The 17,438-nt window shown below is 36.6% G+C and overlaps 1 protein-coding gene and 1 long non-coding RNA gene across 2 annotated transcripts; one reads left to right on the top strand and one right to left on the bottom strand.

Annotated features, from left to right (window-relative positions):
* Positions 1-6,588: 6,588 nt before the first annotated feature.
* Positions 6,589-9,054, bottom strand: LOC141453421 (uncharacterized). Its single transcript, XR_012457986.1, has 2 exons — positions 8,906-9,054; positions 6,589-7,027 (listed from the first exon to the last, which is right to left on the bottom strand). It is a non-coding gene; the product is annotated as an uncharacterized lncRNA (long non-coding RNA).
* A 2,225-nt stretch (positions 9,055-11,279) lies between these two features.
* LOC141453420 (uncharacterized) lies at positions 11,280-16,871 on the top strand. Its single transcript, XM_074126634.1, has 3 exons — positions 11,280-11,423; positions 12,815-14,015; positions 16,271-16,871. The coding sequence occupies exons 1-3, from the start codon at positions 11,412-11,414 to the stop codon at positions 16,273-16,275; spliced, it is 1,218 nt and encodes a 405-aa protein (XP_073982735.1). The 5' UTR covers positions 11,280-11,411; the 3' UTR covers positions 16,276-16,871.
* The last annotated feature ends 567 nt before the right edge of the window (positions 16,872-17,438 follow it).

The following is a 17,438-nucleotide window of genomic DNA, read 5'->3' as shown; positions in this document are numbered from 1 at the left end:
ATCGTATAATCAGTCACCTAACTTTCTAAACTATAAGTTCTAGTTACGGAGTCATTTGCCCTAGACGTCTCTTCAAACTACTTCTTCCTCAATCTGAGGAAGTGAGAGCCTACGAAAGGTTGGCCAAACTTCCGTTTCCGCTCTTTCAAGGCAACAAGACGGGTCTTCAAACCCAAAGAGTGAACGTATCGCTTAAAATTTGTACCATTAGAGACGCTACTCTACCAATGAACCTTTTTTGTTCAGGTTATAGTTCATTATTTACCATTATTATAGCCGAATATTTGTTCGCAAGCTCGTTAAATGATTATTAACAGTTAAAAACAAAAGATTTTGGTAGTTAACAGTGCTGGACAATAAGTGAAGTTGAAATCTGGAGACACCTCACTTATAAATTGACTCTGAGCATGGATGAAAGTCCGAAACCGTGAGCATGCGCATTAAGACGGATCAAAGGCAAATATTTATTCAGAATTTTTACTTCCACTCCCCCAAATACTCTTCAAAAGACGTCATTAGCGGCCATTTATCTGATGATGATAAATACGAGTACATTCTGTTCGGTTCTAGTGGTATCGATTTTTCACCACTAATCCTGATTAACATATTTATTGAGAGGGGTGAGAAAAGCGCCCACCCAAAAAGTGAAAACAATTTCCACTCTCTGCCATATTGCATTATTTCCACTCCAATCACGCTCTGTTCAAGGTGTAACCCTTATTTTAATTGATAAATATTTGGACATTGAAAATAGGTTTCAAAGCGCAGATATTTGCAACAGCCAGGCGCCACGGTTGCCGAGCGGTTAGTGGTGAGACCTGTAAAGCTTTATAGTACTGGGTTCGATTCCCGGGATCTGGGCCTTGGATTTTATTTAATGGTAAATATGAGAAATTTAACATTAAAGTATGTTAGGCGGTTATAGGCTAGACCCGCAAAGCTAAGATGTATTGTTGGTTTAGTGGGTTCGATTCCCCTGGTCTAGGGCCTTGGATTTTATTTAATGGTTAATATGAGAAATTTATAGTAAAGTATGATTGCTATTCGGCTCCGTCCACGTCACCTAATTTGGGTAGTTGGACGTACAGCCCGCTTGAAATAATAGGCCATTACTTTATTTTACTATTTACAACATACGCCTCATCTTAGTATTGGTGTTCCGTAATTACAGAGGAACTAAGCTGTAATTTACCAGGGTAATTATCGTGATCATTTATTTTTCGTATTAAATCCACTTTCTGAGCGCATTGCGCATTTCCTAATGCTTGGCTGTAATATGACTGGAAGGTCAGCTGGAATGGTGCAGCTGATAGAGCCTCTCTTTTAGTGGAGCTCCTGTCCTCTCTCTGAACCTTGATCTATTGATTGATTTTTGATCAATTACAATTAGGAACTTTAAAATAGAACTCTCCAAGGTGCGAATGACATGGTTAGCTCGAAGTAGGACTTAAGTCCATAGTCACGACAACAGCCTGCTGCGGAAACTGATAAAAAGTTCTGAAACTTGGTGTTTTTTCTTTCGATGTTATCTAAATATATAATAGTTATTTCTAAGACGCGCTTTTACGATATATATCTTTCACATGGAAAGCAACCAAGCTACAATAAAAGTAAAGTATGATTGGACTCAAGCGAATCAAAGAGGATTGAGTTTCAGGGAAAAGCTCGAGGAGGAAGGAAAAAGCTTCTGAATGGAAAAAATAAAGTAAATAAACAAAGAGGGAAAAGCAGTTGAAAAGAATTACATATAGAAGAAAAATATCTTACGGTTTATATAGAAGGGAAATTGAAAAACCTGGTACAGCCAATAGGAGAGTAGAAGTATACAACTTGAAAGGAGGTATTACGTAAAAAAAGAAAAACAGGAAGTTAGTGTATTTGCCGTTAGAGTGCTCTTCCATCTATATGGAAATGAAAATCTTCTTACCAGATTTTCGCCCTCGAGTTTCTTTGAATGGAGGTATTTGCTGGTATTTCCGGTTGTAAGAGTGGGCTCGATTCTATGCTATCACCAGAGATGCGAGTTGCAATCGTTTAAGTAATCGTCTGGGTGTTGGGGGCTTGCATGTTTAGCCGTCGTGGGTATCTAGGTGTCGGATGAGGCTCTCGTTTATTATCTCTTTTTCCTCGGTAAGAGGCATGCCAAATTTCAGTTCCTCAATGTTTACCACCGGAAATGCTGTTTCGTGGCCGCTTTTCCGAAAATCCTGTGCTTCTATCAGTAGACTGTAACCACAAAAGAAGAATCGGTGTAGGTCTAATAGTTAGCGTCCAACTTCTTTAACCTTGTTCCTGGGTTTACCCATTACACATGTCATGGGTCAAAATTTCTATTCCTGTGGGAGTTTTCTTGCTTAATACGCATATACAAAGGTACAAAGGCTCGACGGTAGTCGAGCGGTTAAGAGACTAGACTTGCAAAGCTAAGATGTATTGTTGGTTTAGTGAGTTCGACTACTCTGGTCTAGGGCCTTGGATTTTATTTAATGTTTAATATGAGAAATTCATAGTAAAGTATGTTAGGCGGTTATAGGCTAGACCCACATAGCTAAGATGTGTTGTTGGTTTAGTTGGTTCGATTTCCTATCTCTAGGCATTAGATTTTATTTAATGGTTAATACGAGAAATTTACAGTAAAGTAAGTTAGGCGGTTATAGGCTAGACCCGCAAAGCTAAGTTGTATTGTTGGTTTAGTTGGTTCGATTCCCTATCTCTAGGCCTTGGATTTTATTTAATGGTTAATATGAGAAATTTATAGTAAAGTATGTTAGGCGGTTATAGGCTAGACCCGCAAAGCTAAGATGTATTGTTGGTTTAGTGGGTTCGATTCCCCTGGTCTAGGCCTTGGATTTTATTTAATGGTTAATATGAGAAATTTACAGTAAAGTATGTTAGGTGGTTATAGGCTAGACCCGCCAAGCTAAGATGTATTGTTGGTTTAGTGGGTTCGATTCCCCTGGTCTAGGCCTTGGATTTTATTTAATGGTTAATATGAGAAATTTACAGTAAAGTAAGTTAGGCGGTTATAGGCTAGACCCGCAAAGCTAAGTTGTATTGTTGGTTTAGTGGGTTCGATTCCCCTGGTCTAGGCCTTGGATTTTATTTAATGGTTAATATGAGAAATTTATAGTAAAGTATGTTAGGCGGTTATAGGCTAGACCCACATAGCTAAGATGTGTTGTTGGTTTAGTTGGTTCGATTTCCTATCTCTAGGCATTAGATTTTATTTAATGGTTAATACGAGAAATTTACAGTAAAGTAAGTTAGGCGGTTATAGGCTAGACCCGCAAAGCTAAGTTGTATTGTTGGTTTAGTTGGTTCGATTCCCTATCTCTAGGCCTTGGATTTTATTTAATGGTTAATATGAGAAATTTACAGTAAAGTAAGTTAGGCGGTTATAGGCTAGACCCGCAAAGCTAAGATGTATTGTTGGTTTAGTGGGTTCGATTCCCCTGGTCTAGGCCTTGGATTTTATTTAATGGTTAATATGAGAAATTTACAGTAAAGTATGTTAGGTGGTTATAGGCTAGACCCGCCAAGCTAAGATGTATTGTTGGTTTAGTGGGTTCGATTCCCCTGGTCTAGGCCTTGGATTTTATTTAATGTTTAATATGAGAAATTTACAGTAAAGTATGTTAGGCGGTTATAGGCTAGACCCGCAAAGCTAAGATGTATTGTTGGTTTAGTGGGTTCGATTCCCTATCTCTAGGCATTAGATTTTATTTAATGGTTAATATGAGAAATTTACAGTTAAGTAAGTTAGGCGGTTATAGGCTAGACCCGCAAAGCTAAGTTGTATTGTTGGTTTAGTAGGTTCGATTTCCTATCTCTAGGCATTAGATTTTATTTAATGGTTAATATGAGAAATTTACAGTAAAGTATGTTAGGCGGTTATAGGCTAGACCCGCAAAGCTAAGATGTATTGTTGGTTTAGTTGGTTCGATTTCCTATCTCTAGGCATTAGATTTTATTTAATGGTTAATATGAGAAATTTACAGTAAAGTAAGTTAGGCGGTTATAGGCTAGACCCGCAAAGCTAAGTTGTATTGTTGGTTTAGTTGGTTCGATTTCCTATCTCTAGGCATTAGATTTTATTTAATGGTTAATATGAGAAATTTACAGTAAAGTAAGTTAGGCGGTTATAGGCTAGACCCGCAAAGCTAAGTTGTATTGTTGGTTTAGTTGGTTCGATTTCCTATCTCTAGGCATTAGATTTTATTTAATGGTTAATATGAGAAATTTACAGTAAAGTAAGTTAGGCGGTTATAGGCTAGACCCGCAAAGCTAAGTTGTATTGTTGGTTTAGTTGGTTCGATTCCCTATCTCTAGGCATTAGATTTTATTTGATGGTTAATATGAGAAATTTACAGTAAAGTTTGTTAGGCGGTTATAGGCTAGACCCGCAAAGCTAAGATACTCATTTTATTTGTAAATCCATGTAAAAATATTGAACTCAATTAATTTTTAAGTACAAAACTTAAAGTTCCAAAAAGAATTTGATCATTTAAATTGTATTCAGTAAAAGTCTAGAGTGTAGATTAGAGCACGCTTCTAGGGTCAAAAGGTTGTGCAAAAAAAAAAAGTTCAAAAAAAACTAAAAATTTTATGTTATCTCTTGAACTTTTGATGGGTTGTTTATTTAATTTTATGATTATTATTTCGGTTATTTATATAAAAAAAAAGTAAAGATAGTTTCTTTAATCAAAAGTTCACGCGTAGATAAATCGATGTTATCGTTTTATCGTTTATCTCGTTCTTACGATAAGGAAGAATGTTGAAAATTTAAATAATTAATCCTTCGTCTTAATTTTCTTTTGCATATTATCCAATCAAATTGTGAAAAGCGGTCATCATTGTCTAAAAGTTATGATCTGATCGTAAAGAATAATAATTTTTAAAGACGAAAATGAGCGATACAAAATCGATTTTAATTGCAGTACAGTTTGCAATTTTTTAACACTTAGGGAAATTATCATAAAAGCTAATTGCCTTGTTCAAACGATGCAAGCTGATTGGTTAAGCTCATATGAGTGGGAGGGATACCATTTTATTGCTCAGAACAACCACAGAGAGTGGAAAAAAAAAAAAATCTCTGCAGATATAAGGAAGATTAATGTAACCTCTTGGCTGATGTGAGACCAGGGGTTTTGAGCAAAGTCTAGAGCTTAATATCTTGGGAGGAAAAGAAAAAAAAAAAATAGAGCCAGAATATGGATCTGTTCGTGGAAATGGTGTCGCGGAAGGATCAAGAAGTTGGAGATTTTATTACTCGACTAGTCCAGGAAGGGCCTCCTACAACCCGGGAAATGTTTGGCAGCTCCCCCCCCCCACTAGTCACTAGTTGATATTCTAGAATTTGGTGACAGTTATATCCGAAAATATTACCAATTAAAGATAATTCTGAAGATCTTATTAATGAAGAAACCAGAAACGGATGGAAACTCACTTTTTAGTGGACGATCCACTTCCGGTGAGGAGAGGAAATATTTTTAAAAGAAATCTTCCAAAAGTGGCTTATCTGCATATCAAGAAATTTTTTAAAGATTTGCAAAGCAAGAGCCAGCAATCTTCTCTTCTAATGGCGAGATTTTTTTTTTTTTTTTTTTTTTTGAAACCTAAACCAACCGGAAGTGCTGTGGAACTTGTCGATGAATCGAGTTCATTGCTTCCGTTCGTTCTCGAATAAGAGACGATGAGGAGGAATAAATTCTGTAAGCATAACATTGTTTCTTTTTTTTGATTTTTGACTTAATCAAAATCTTTTTAGTTTTTATATCATGAATTTGATTTAAGTTTCTCATGAAATGTTTTAATGTACATAAATTTTTAAAAAAATGAAGAAAATTTTACACCATAAAAAGGCAGTTTTTCTCTTTTTAGAACCGAATTAAGTTACGTGTCTCCTTATAACGTGATTTTTCCACAACGCAACATTTTCAAGGAACGTAGGAGGCCTTCTTACCTGTATACTTAGAATTGAGTACCTACATTGTTTCGACTGTAATGGGCTGGACTTCCTGAGAATGTTTCCATAGTGATTGCCAAGTCTATGGGTTGTTTACGATAATAAGCAGGCTGAGAGAGAACCACGCGGTGTGCGGATCCGTATCTTCACAGGATCAACAAAAAGGTCCACCTCTCCTCTTTGCGTACACTGCAATGAGGAGGAGGATTTCAAACATATAATAATGGATATGTCCACGTTATGTGGTAGAAAGGAAACGAATGTTTGACGACATATACAGGTATTTAGATGCATCATTTCGCTACGAAGACATAATATTCTCTACCAACATATATGTGCTTAAGTCTATAGCAGAGGAAGAAAGTGGGGTGAAGGCATCACATGTGATTTTGGGTACGTGTTGATTGAGAAGGCTTTGCAGTATTTAAGATGCTGACCGGAAATAAAATAATCTCAAAGAGTGTTACAAGTGTAGGAAGCAACGTTTAAACAAAACGAATCTCTGAAGTTGGATGAAATTTCGAAGCCGACTATAATGAAGCAAAAAACAGGCATTCTATATTTTGGTAAAAATACCAAGTTTATAAAAAAAAAAAAACCATAAGGTGTAAAGGAAGTCTATGCCAGCTTGAAAAATTATTTATTCTTATTTTGTGCACATTTTTTAAATTATTACATATCAAAAAATTCTTTAATCTTTATCAATTCTGTTTGGTCCTTTTTCCTCTTCTTCTTTTAAAGATTTATTAAAAAAATCCAAGTTTTGCAAAAGTGCTATCAATGGTGTTCATGGTGTTCGTGTTGATGTTCTTGTTCTTGATGTTTTTGATGTTCTTGTTGGTGTTGTTCTTGGCTGTGTGCGTGCGGTTCGTCGGCTTGTGCATGCTCTTCATGTTCATGTTGTTGTTGTTGCTCGTGTTGTTGTTGTTGTTGTTCATGTTTCTGTTGTTCTTGTTGGTGCTGCTGTTGATGTTGTTGCTCGGACGAGCCGGAATGGTCTTCTTTGGAATGGTGGTCAGCGATCGCATAGGCGAACAAGCATAGTCCAAGAAGAATCAATGTCTAAATTAAAACAAAAAATAAATATAATTAAACTGAAATGATTAATAAATACAGTTAATAAATTACAAAATAATATTATTGGAGGGGGGGGGGGGTGAAACTCTGTATTTTTAATTTCCCGTCTTCCGTTCTTTATGGGATCCTGGATACAACCGATAAGATGCGAAGGATTTTTTTAGAACGCTTTGAGAGATATTGTTTGCGTTCTTGCCTAATCCCCAATAAGACTTCCTTTTTTAAAAAGGTAATCATTATGAGTGCATAGTTTTACGAAATTTTGTAGAAGGATGTGGGAAATTATTTTGAATTCAAATTCGTCGAGACTAGATAAAATACTCATTATCTACATGGTTGGATTTCCGATTTAAATAGATAAGAGAGCATTTTAGGATTGAAAAATTGTCTTCCATACTAGGAATTATGCCAAATTTTTGAACGAGTTCGAAACTCAACTAGGGGATGGATCATCCATCTGTCTTTTTTTTGCCTCACATTCAAAATTGGAACTGTTATACTGTCTTCTTTTTTTTCACGATGTTTATCACGTTTATTTGAAAATAACGCAAGCATGAAAAATAGACTATAAAAAATGGAATTTTAATTTAGACTATTTTCATTAATAACAGTCCAAAAATTAGCTTAAATGGCTGAACTCTCTAAAATCTGTACAGAAACAATCAATTTGTTGACTGAATTCAACTCGCTTCAACATCTGCAGGCTGTTGACCGCCTGGAGCTTTTTTCCAGTGCTCTCTGAACAAGTGTTCTCTCTCTTTCCTTACAGGACAACACTGACCATCACTAGACAGTAAGCTACTAGGTAGATAAAATCTAAGGGGCCAGGCAGCTGGATTCGAACCTATGATCTTCGTGTTGAAAACCAGTATTCGCTAACCACTCAGCTAATCTGATTCCTTGACTGCCCATTGATTTTTATTTAATTAGCTGCCAAAGATCTAATTGCTTAAATTTATTTTATAAAAACATATTTTTGGACACAATCTAAAGAAAGTGATAATGCGGTTTTTTGTTCTAAATGAAAATGAAATGAAGAAAATTCATGCAATTTCACTGAAAACAAAAAAAAAATTATATAATTCTACCTCGGAAAAATGTAGTTGCGGTACTGGTAATGCTATATATACTTAGTTTTAAGGGTATTAGTTAAAAATTGGTTTTCCGGAAATTCACGGAGAATTAAAAAATAAGAATCGGAGAAAATTTTTACTTTCGGTTATTCTGTTTTATTTCCTGTTCTGAATATTAGCCAATCATTTATGATATTTATGACCAATTATCGTGAACGGAAGCGGAAGCACATAATTTACTACTAACATTTTTTGTTTTCTAAGAAATTTCAGCTTCAAGCTGGATTCAAACTTCTCGCTTTATATAACCCACTAGATTAACGCAGGCCCCAATATTTCGTGTGTAAAACGAGCACAAATTACAGTAAAAAAAAAAAAAAAAAGGTATTTAATGGAGTTAGCTAAATAAAACCTTGAGATCTTGAGATCCGTTTTTTTGAAGGCTGAAAAGAATCAAGAAAAATTCAAGATTTTATTAAAACTTGGTTTTAACGGATGTATTCAGAGAAATTATAATTATACCACGTAAATGGTTCTAAAAAAATTTTCATTTAACTTTGTTTCCGGTAGAAAGTCTATTTCGCTAATTCTCCCCTCCCCCCTTTAATCTCTTTCCGGTCATGTTAGCCATGTACGAAATTATGGCGGCCATGATTTTAATTCTAAAACATTTTCGGACGATACAATGGCGGCTTAAACCATTACCAGAGATTCTAAATAAATTTATTTTAATAAAAATAATTGTAATAGATGAAAAAACAAAATGGTTGAAATAAAAATGAGTACTTACAAATTTGGCCATTTTGGGGGGGGGGGGGGTTTCTTTAAATTGATTGGTTTAAAAGCTAGTTTAAAAACTCAGTTTGTATTAAAACCTGAAGTCACTAACTAATACTGGTGGTTATAATGTTTCGCTATTTATATAAAATGTTCATATGAACGGAATTAATAAAAATATAAAAAAATCATTTAAAAAAAATAAATAAATAAAGGACCCCAATAATCCGGAATGGTGTGATGATAACCCTGAGCAAGTTGTGATAATGCCGTTCCTTATCACTCTTTCTTCTGAATAGTACCTCAATAATTCTATTAAATAGATTTATTCTATTTCACAGATTAATTAAAACAAAAGGAAGTTTTATATAATATGAAAAAAATAAATATAATCAAAATAGATTCTTCCTTGGGTTAAGATTACTAAGGTCAGCTGACCTGTCTGGTTTGTTTTTAAATTTTGGACAAGAATCAATTTTAGCCTGATCTGGATAATATTTGGTAAAGAAATATTCAAAATGGGACGATTGATGACAGCAAAATGCAACTCTAAGCTTAATTTTCTATGGCTGAAATTAAAGCAGATTCCCTGACCAATGGCAAGGACCGTTTAGGATTTATTGTCGTAATCAAACTCACAACAATTTTGCTTGCATTTTATTTTCTGCTTTAAGACGATAGTTATTCAATAATTTTTAAATGGATGTACTTCAGAAATGATGTACAATTAAATGAATACATTTTTTTGGAATACCCACAAACTTCTTATCCCTTGATCTCGAAAGCCGTTGAACATGATGATACCAAGAAAGCTTTCTTTGGTCGGACCAAACAGATAATAAATAATAAAGTGAAGTAAAGTAATGGCCTATTTTTTCAGGCAAGCTTTACGTCCAACAACTACCAAATTAGGTGTCGTGGACGGAGGCGACTAGCAAATATATTTAGTGTAAATTTCTTTTATTAACCATTAAATAAAATCCAAGACCCTAGACCAGGGGAATCGAACCCACTAAACCAACAATACATCTTAGCATTGCGGGTCTAGCCTATAACCGCTTAACATACTTTACTATACATTTCTCATATTAACCATTAAATAAAATCCAAGGCCCAAGACCTGGGGAAATCGAACCCACTAAACCAACAATACATCTTAGCATTGCGGGTCTAGCCTATAACCGCCTAACATACTTTACTATACATTTCTCATATTAACCATTAAATAAAATCCAAGACCTAGACCTGGGGAAATCAAACCCACTAAACCAACAATACATCATAGCTTTGCGGGTCTAGCCTATAACCGCTTAACATACTTTACTATAAATTTCTCATATTAACCATTAAATAAAATCCAAAGCCTAGACCAGGGGAATCGAACCCACTAAACCAACAATACATCTTAGCTTTGCGGGACTAGCCTATAACCGCCTGACATACTTTACTATAAATTTCTCATATTAACCATTAAATAAAATCCAAGGCCCTAGACTAGGGGAATCGAACCCACTAAACCAACAATACTTCTTAGCTTTGCGGGTCTAGCCTATAACCGGTTATTAAGTTTTATTTCTGTGTCCGGAATCATTATGTTATAATTAATATTATGACCAATTTAGATATCGTGGACGGAAGCGGAAGAACTTTACAGTGTCTCCTGTGCTGTACAAGAAGTTGAACATTGTCTTGAAGAAGACGCTGCCAAATTTTTCTTTTCTCATCCATCCCGGACAAGCGTCAGCTTGTCTTTGAACTCGAAACATGTCTGAACAAGTACAGGAGTTTTGCAAAAAAAAATTAATAAACAATAATAAAAGGGAAACAGATCCGTGTGTCTGTTGTAATGTTTAATCTTGTTTATTTTCTTGTAACAAGTTTTCCATTAATGGTTAATCATGAATGATTGCAATTCTATTGTTTTGCGAGTGTAGTACGATAACAATAGAGGCTTAAAAAAGAATACGAAGGATAATGGTAAAAGCGTACATATTATTATTGTAGAATGTTTTTTTTGCTTTTATTTAATTGGATTATTAATTTTAAGATAAATCTCGTTGTGTTCAAAATAGACGAAATTTTATTATTAATAATTTTTTCTTAAAACTATTAAAATTGACCAAATCTTTACATAGCCATATAAAATAAGAGGAAGTATGATTTGGCACAATTTTGAAAATTAAGACAAAATCGTGCGTTAACTCGAAGCATGTTTTATCTTGTCAAATTATTTACTTATTTACATTATTTTAACCAAAAATAGAAAAACATTCCTGGCTAAAATTAAAATTAGGAAAAAACTAAAAAAAAAAAAAAAAAAACTTTGTCATGATAACTTTCTCTCATTGTTTACGATTGCTCTGTCAACTTCCTTCCTGCACACTTTAAATACGCGCCTATGACCAGCCGAAATGTACAGAATGGTAAAGTGATTCTCCTAGTGGATTTGCAAGTTATGACCTGTTTGTAGAAAGAATAAAAGGTGAAATAACTAATCTGTTTATCCTGAAATAAACATCATGTTCAGTATGGTACGTATTATTATTACTATTATTATTTTTGTATCACTTTTGATATTTTATAAATCGTCTTAAAATCTTCATTCTGGCGGCTGGATTTAGTAAAACTCATTATAATTTATGATGTAACTTTTTTTATTATTATTATTGCTATTTCTTTTTTTTATTCATCATCTGAATATTCTTTGGAATTTTTTACCAAAAAATAGCTCTGTAAACAGCCTTCTTAATACTTTCAGAAAAAAAAAATCGATTGAAATTCTTTGGGGTTTTAGTTGTCTGCAAGAGTATCGATAGATAGTTTTTCGATTACAACCAACCCGGTGGTGTTGTGTAGTTTTTGTTTTTCGTTAAAAATAAGACTCCGTTTCTTTTTTAAACTTTATTACACTAATTACATGCTTACATTTAAGGCGCCACGGTAGCCGAGCGGTTAAAAGGCTAGACCCGTAATGCTAAGATGTATTGTTGGTTTAGTGGGTTCAATTCCCCTGGTCTAGGGCCTTGGATTCTATTTAATGGTTAATATGAGAAATTTATAGTAAAGTGTGTTAGGCGGTTATAGGCTAGACCCGCAAAGCTAAGATGTATTGTTGGTTTAGTGGGTTCGATTCCCCTGGTCTAGGTCTTGGATTTTATTTAATGATTAATATGAGAAATTTATAGTAAAGTATGTTAGGGGGTTATAGGCTAGACCCGCAAAGCTAAGATGTATTGTTGGTTTAGTGGGTTGGATTCCACCGGTCTTAGGCCTTGGATTTTATTTAATGGTTAATATGAGAAATTTATAGTAAAGTGTGTTAGGCGGTTATAGGCTAGACCCGCAAAGCTAAGATGTATTGTTGGTTTAGTGGGTTCGATTCCCCTGGTCTAGGTCTTGGATTTTATTTAATGGTTAATATGAGAAATTTATAGTAAAGTGTGTTAGGCGGTTATAGGCTAGACCCGCAAAGCTAAGATGTATTGATGGTTTAGTGGGTTCGATTCCCCTGGTCTAGGGCCTTGGATTTTATTTAATGGTTAATATGAGAAATTTATAGTAAAGTATGTTTGCTAGTCGCCTCTGTCCACCTTCGCCTAATTTGGTAGCCCGCCTGAAAAAATAGGCAATTACTTTACTTACATTTAGCCGGAACATTTTCTTTTAAAATTCATTTTTGAAAGTGTGAAGCAGACTTACACCATTTTAGTGTAGTAGGGCTTTTTCCAGAGTTGAAGATATTTTTTAAAGTCAGTTTCCACTTTCATAATAGTTAATTGCAGTTAAAGAAGGTGTGTTCTTATTGGTATTGGAGACCCCTCTCCATGATTGTAGTGGCCAGCAATGAAGTTTTTAGGCAGACTAGTGATTTTAATTCCTACTCTATTAAAAAAAAAAAGAAATCTTGATTTTTTACTTTCAGCATTATCTACAGTCAAACCTACTGCTCTGCTGTTTGGCCGGAATCCTTCGGTGTACTTCAGTGGCCGAAGCTGGTGAGATTCCTTTGAACAAAGATGGCCTCCTGAATGTAGATACTAGTAATACTCGCGCACTAAACGTTTTCAACGAGAACATGAGTATGGCAAAGTTAGGAAAAAGAAGTATAGAAGCAATGGGTAATGACAAGGAAAACATGATTGGAGATTCTGGCAATAAAGGATTACTTAATTTAGGAGCGGGAAATTTAGGACTCGCGAACTTAGGCTTGTTCAACAGTGGTGCTTTAAACATAGGCGTAAAAAACAAAGGCCTTTTAAACTTAGGAAGTAATAATACAGGGGCAGCTAACATCGGTAGCAATAATGACGGAGTATTGGGCATTGGGGATGGCAATTCAGGACTACTGGGTGGCTTGCTTGGAGGTCAAAATGGAGGTGGAGGTCATGGCGGAGGCGGTGGTCACGGTGGAGGCGGTGGTCACGGTGGAGGCGGTGGTCACGGCGGAGGCGGTGGTCACGGTGGAGGCGGTGGTCACGGAGGATGTCCATATCCTCCACATACTTGCTGCCCATGGCCAGGATATGGAGGCGGTGGCAACTCAGGAATTCTGAACGCTGGTCTAGGAAACGCAGGTCTCTTGAACGCTGGTATAGGAAACGCAGGTCTCTTGAACGCTGGTCTAGGAAACGCAGGTCTCTTGAACGCTGGTGAAGGAAACACAGGTGCCGTGAACGCTGGTCAAGGAAACGCAGGTGTTTTGAATTTCGGAGGTGGAACTACAGGTTTCCCGCCAGGGCACTGTCCTTATCCCCCCACTATGCCGCCTTCTTTTCCTTGTACGTGTATCTGCTATCCTGGATTGGGAGGAAATAATCTTGGTCCAGGCAGTGGAAACTCCGGACTAGGAAATATGGGCACAGGAAACGCTGGGTTATTAAATATGGGCACAGGAAACGCTGGGTTATTAAATATGGGCACAGGAAACGCTGGCGTATTAAATATTGGCGGACAAAACACCGGAGCAGGAAATATTGGCGGCAAGAACAGTGGCGCTCTTAACATAGGCGGTGGCGAATCTTCTAGACTTCCGGATTGTGTGGAAGTATGCGATTGTTCTGAAGACGATTTCGAAGACCCTGATGACGAATGTTGTGAGACCTGCCTGTGTACGACGGATTGCGGTGAGTGCTACTTGTATCGCTTAAAAATCCCATTTGTTCGATTCCTCTGCTAACTAAATATTGTTACCATACATCCTTAAAGCACACTCAACTTGAGTTATCCTGACTTTAGACTGGAGATTCAATCCATTGCAAGCTTCTCTCTCAAATTGTGACCAAATATAAGATGAATAAGATTTTGAGCTTCCAAAGGACCTCTGGCTCTGGTTCTCTCATCAACTTATTCAACATTCAACCTCAGTCTCTTCTGTGAGGATCACCTTGATGTTGTCCGGCCCCCCTTTTTAGCTAATAAAAACCTCATTAATTTGAAAATAATTTCTAAACTTAGATTTAGAAAACTTGCAAAGACTCCCTGAAAGTAATTCTTCGAGCAACAATTAAACCTCTTTTGTCACACTATAAAGAATTTGAATTGACTCTTAAGAGTTCACGGCCTACCAAATCATTACGAAACACCGATAATGTAAACTTTTCAAATCATAGATGTCCGACCCCTTGATTCTCAAATAAGCATCATCTGCTTGGAAGCTTTTTTTGGACTTCAGAGCTTTCTGGGGTTCCTACGACCCATGATTCTCAAATAAGCATCATCTGCTTGGAAGCTTTTTTTTTGAACTTCAGAGCTTTCTGGGGTTCCTACGACCCATGATTCTAAAAATAAGCATCATCTACTTGGAAGCTTTTTTTGGACTTCAGAGCTTTCTGGGGTTCCTACGACCCATGATTCTCAAATAAGCATCATCTGCTTGGAAGCTTTTTTTGGACTTCAGAGCTTTCTGGGGTTCCTACGACCCATGATTCTCAAATAAGCATCATCTGCTTGGAAGCTTATTGGAGTGCAGAGCTTTCTGGGGTTCCTACGACCCATGATTCTCAAATAAGCATCATCTGCTTGGAAGCTTATTGGAGTGCAGAGCTTTCTGGGATGCATGACTCAATAACTTCTTTTTTTTGGTGGGGGTTTCCTAAAAGATATTCTTCTGATCTTAAAGGTTAAAGTGAATCAATCTTCAGATCTGGCTCCATCACCCCCTAAATCTAGAACTTACCTGGAAAGCCTGGTCCCCTCTTAATTTAGGGGGTCTTCCGGTGCATGTTGATGTGATGGGAAGGGTAAGTTGCACTAGTTATCCCTATCTGCCGCTCTCTGCTCTGCCTGGGGCTTCCTGTAGCAGTAACCGAGAATTCCAGCGCAATCCCCCGTTAAAGGAAAACGAAATCTTCTAAAAAGTGTTCCTAACACCATTGAGCTCAGATATTGATGCGCCTTAATTATAATATTTATGGCGGAAGTAAATCTCTTTGTTTGATTTATTTATTTTTTTCAAGTTATATATCATCTTTATGCAGATATAATGTAAACCCAGTAAGAAGAATAAGATTAAGATAGTAGACGGGACGGGACCTATGCCCCATGGCACCGCAGCCACAGAAGACTTATTTTGCCAGCCCCTTCTTAGTTCTAGTAAGCGAACCCTCCCCTCCTAAAGAGATTGGAGGACTTTCCCTACTAGTTCTTTTTGCGCTACTATCCTCCTTCGGTCTCAGCGATCCAAAGGTTTCATAACGCAAACACTCGATTGCAACGCAATCGAACAGCCAGTGAGAGGCCGTTTCCTCCTCTACCTGACATAATCTGCACAACGGTTCCGAGCTGATAAGCCCCATCTTGCGCAGATGCTTCTTAAACCTACCATGCCCTGCGTAAATAGGCCTGTAATCAGATTAATCTGATTTCTGTCCAAACACAGGGTCTCTTTGGATCTTTGCTTACACAGCCAAGGCATCAAGGTCTTGCTGTGTTTAACCCCAGGACACATCACCCAGTTCTTTTCGTGCTCCCTTCCCAGATCCAATCTCTGAGAGCTGCACGAACTGAACCCCTGGTGATCCCCCAGGACTGGCTCCGGACCGATGAATAGAGTGGTTAGCTCCACTCCTAGGCCAGATAATCAGCTTTTTCATTCCCTTCAATACCCACATGACCCGGCACCCATTCCAGCCGAACTTTGTTGTGCCGCGCCAGTAGTTCTAGGGCCTTCCTGCATTCCCAAACCAGGGAAGAGGTCATTCTGAAGGATACGAGAGCCTTCAGTGCAGCCTGGCTGTCCGAAAAGATACGAATCTCCCTATTTCTAGGTTCCATCCGCAGGTTTTCCTCAGCACATATGTAAACCCAGTAGGGCTTAAAACTATAATTTTACAAAATTTAAACTAAACATTATTATAATTTTTTTATAAATTTATTGCAGACTAGTGAGATTTAACTAAGGAATCGTTACGAGGCGAAGCACAGAAAAGTATATAGATTGTTTCAAATTATTCAAAACATGAGGATTAAAACTATTTTGGGACTAAACAAAAAATACTCCAGGAAATCCAGGCTCCAAAAATTGGGTTCAATATGAAAAGGAAAAAAAAAACAACGAACTAGTTCCAGAAAATCCTCTCCAGCAGCCAGCATGGGTGGTGGTGGGGGTGGAAGGGTAAAAACTTTGGGAAACGGAAAATTGGACCTTTTATTTTATTCCAGCGGAAATTGACGATGTTCATCTCTGTTCATGTTCCGGTTTGTGGTGATGTAAGACATGATCATTTTCTTAAGTCCTTACAAGTGTTTGTGTTTCGTTAAAAGTGTTTGAATTCTTTGATTTTGGTCAACCAAAAAAAGTTCATTTCTTTTATCATATTATTACTTTTATTATTATTAAAATATTTTTTCTGACTTTAATTAAAAAATATGAAAAATTATATTAATATTTTATTCATGTAAATATTTTCTCATTTCTCTTACTAGATATTTTGTAATGTCTTTTTCTCTTTTTGTAAAATATATTGAAATTATTGTCCATCTTTTTGGTTTTAACTTTATCCAATTCCTTTTTCCACGACATTAGTCATCTGTGTGAAGACATACGTCTTGTGCATTGGGCTCACCAAACGGCAAGCAAAGAAACACCAATAATGGGTGTAGAACATGAGTCCCAATCTGGATTTAAACCTATCCTAGCGATTTAACCATAAAATTCTCAATATCAGAGTCTTGATACGGTGATCTTCTATCAAGCCACCTGCTCACTCACTAGGCTGGTTGCTTCGAAGCTGGACATCCGAAGTACATGTACCTAAAGGAGATAACCTCGGCACTGATGAAGAGTGAAAAGTGGGACCCAAAGGAGTCTTTCAAAATTTAATCTTTCAGGGCATCCCAGTATACGGTGAGTTAGTTGCCTGTGCCAAGGAGTGATTCCATTTCACTCAAAACGTCCGTAAGTCAATTCTGTGGAAACGATGGACCATACATTAAAGTCTATGGTGACGATAAACTGAACGGAACACACTGATCTGCTAGCGATTAATTGCTGGAGGTCCAATGAATTGAGGGCGATAATCTTTTCCTAGACAGAGAGGTAAATATAA

This window comes from Rhodnius prolixus, unplaced genomic scaffold (genome assembly GCF_049639745.1).
Source record: "Rhodnius prolixus isolate KJV_2025 unplaced genomic scaffold, Rpr scaffold_3, whole genome shotgun sequence".
In the NCBI taxonomy this organism is placed as follows: Eukaryota; Metazoa; Arthropoda; class Insecta; order Hemiptera; family Reduviidae; genus Rhodnius; species Rhodnius prolixus.
This window is presented reverse-complemented; position numbering and strand designations above follow the sequence as displayed.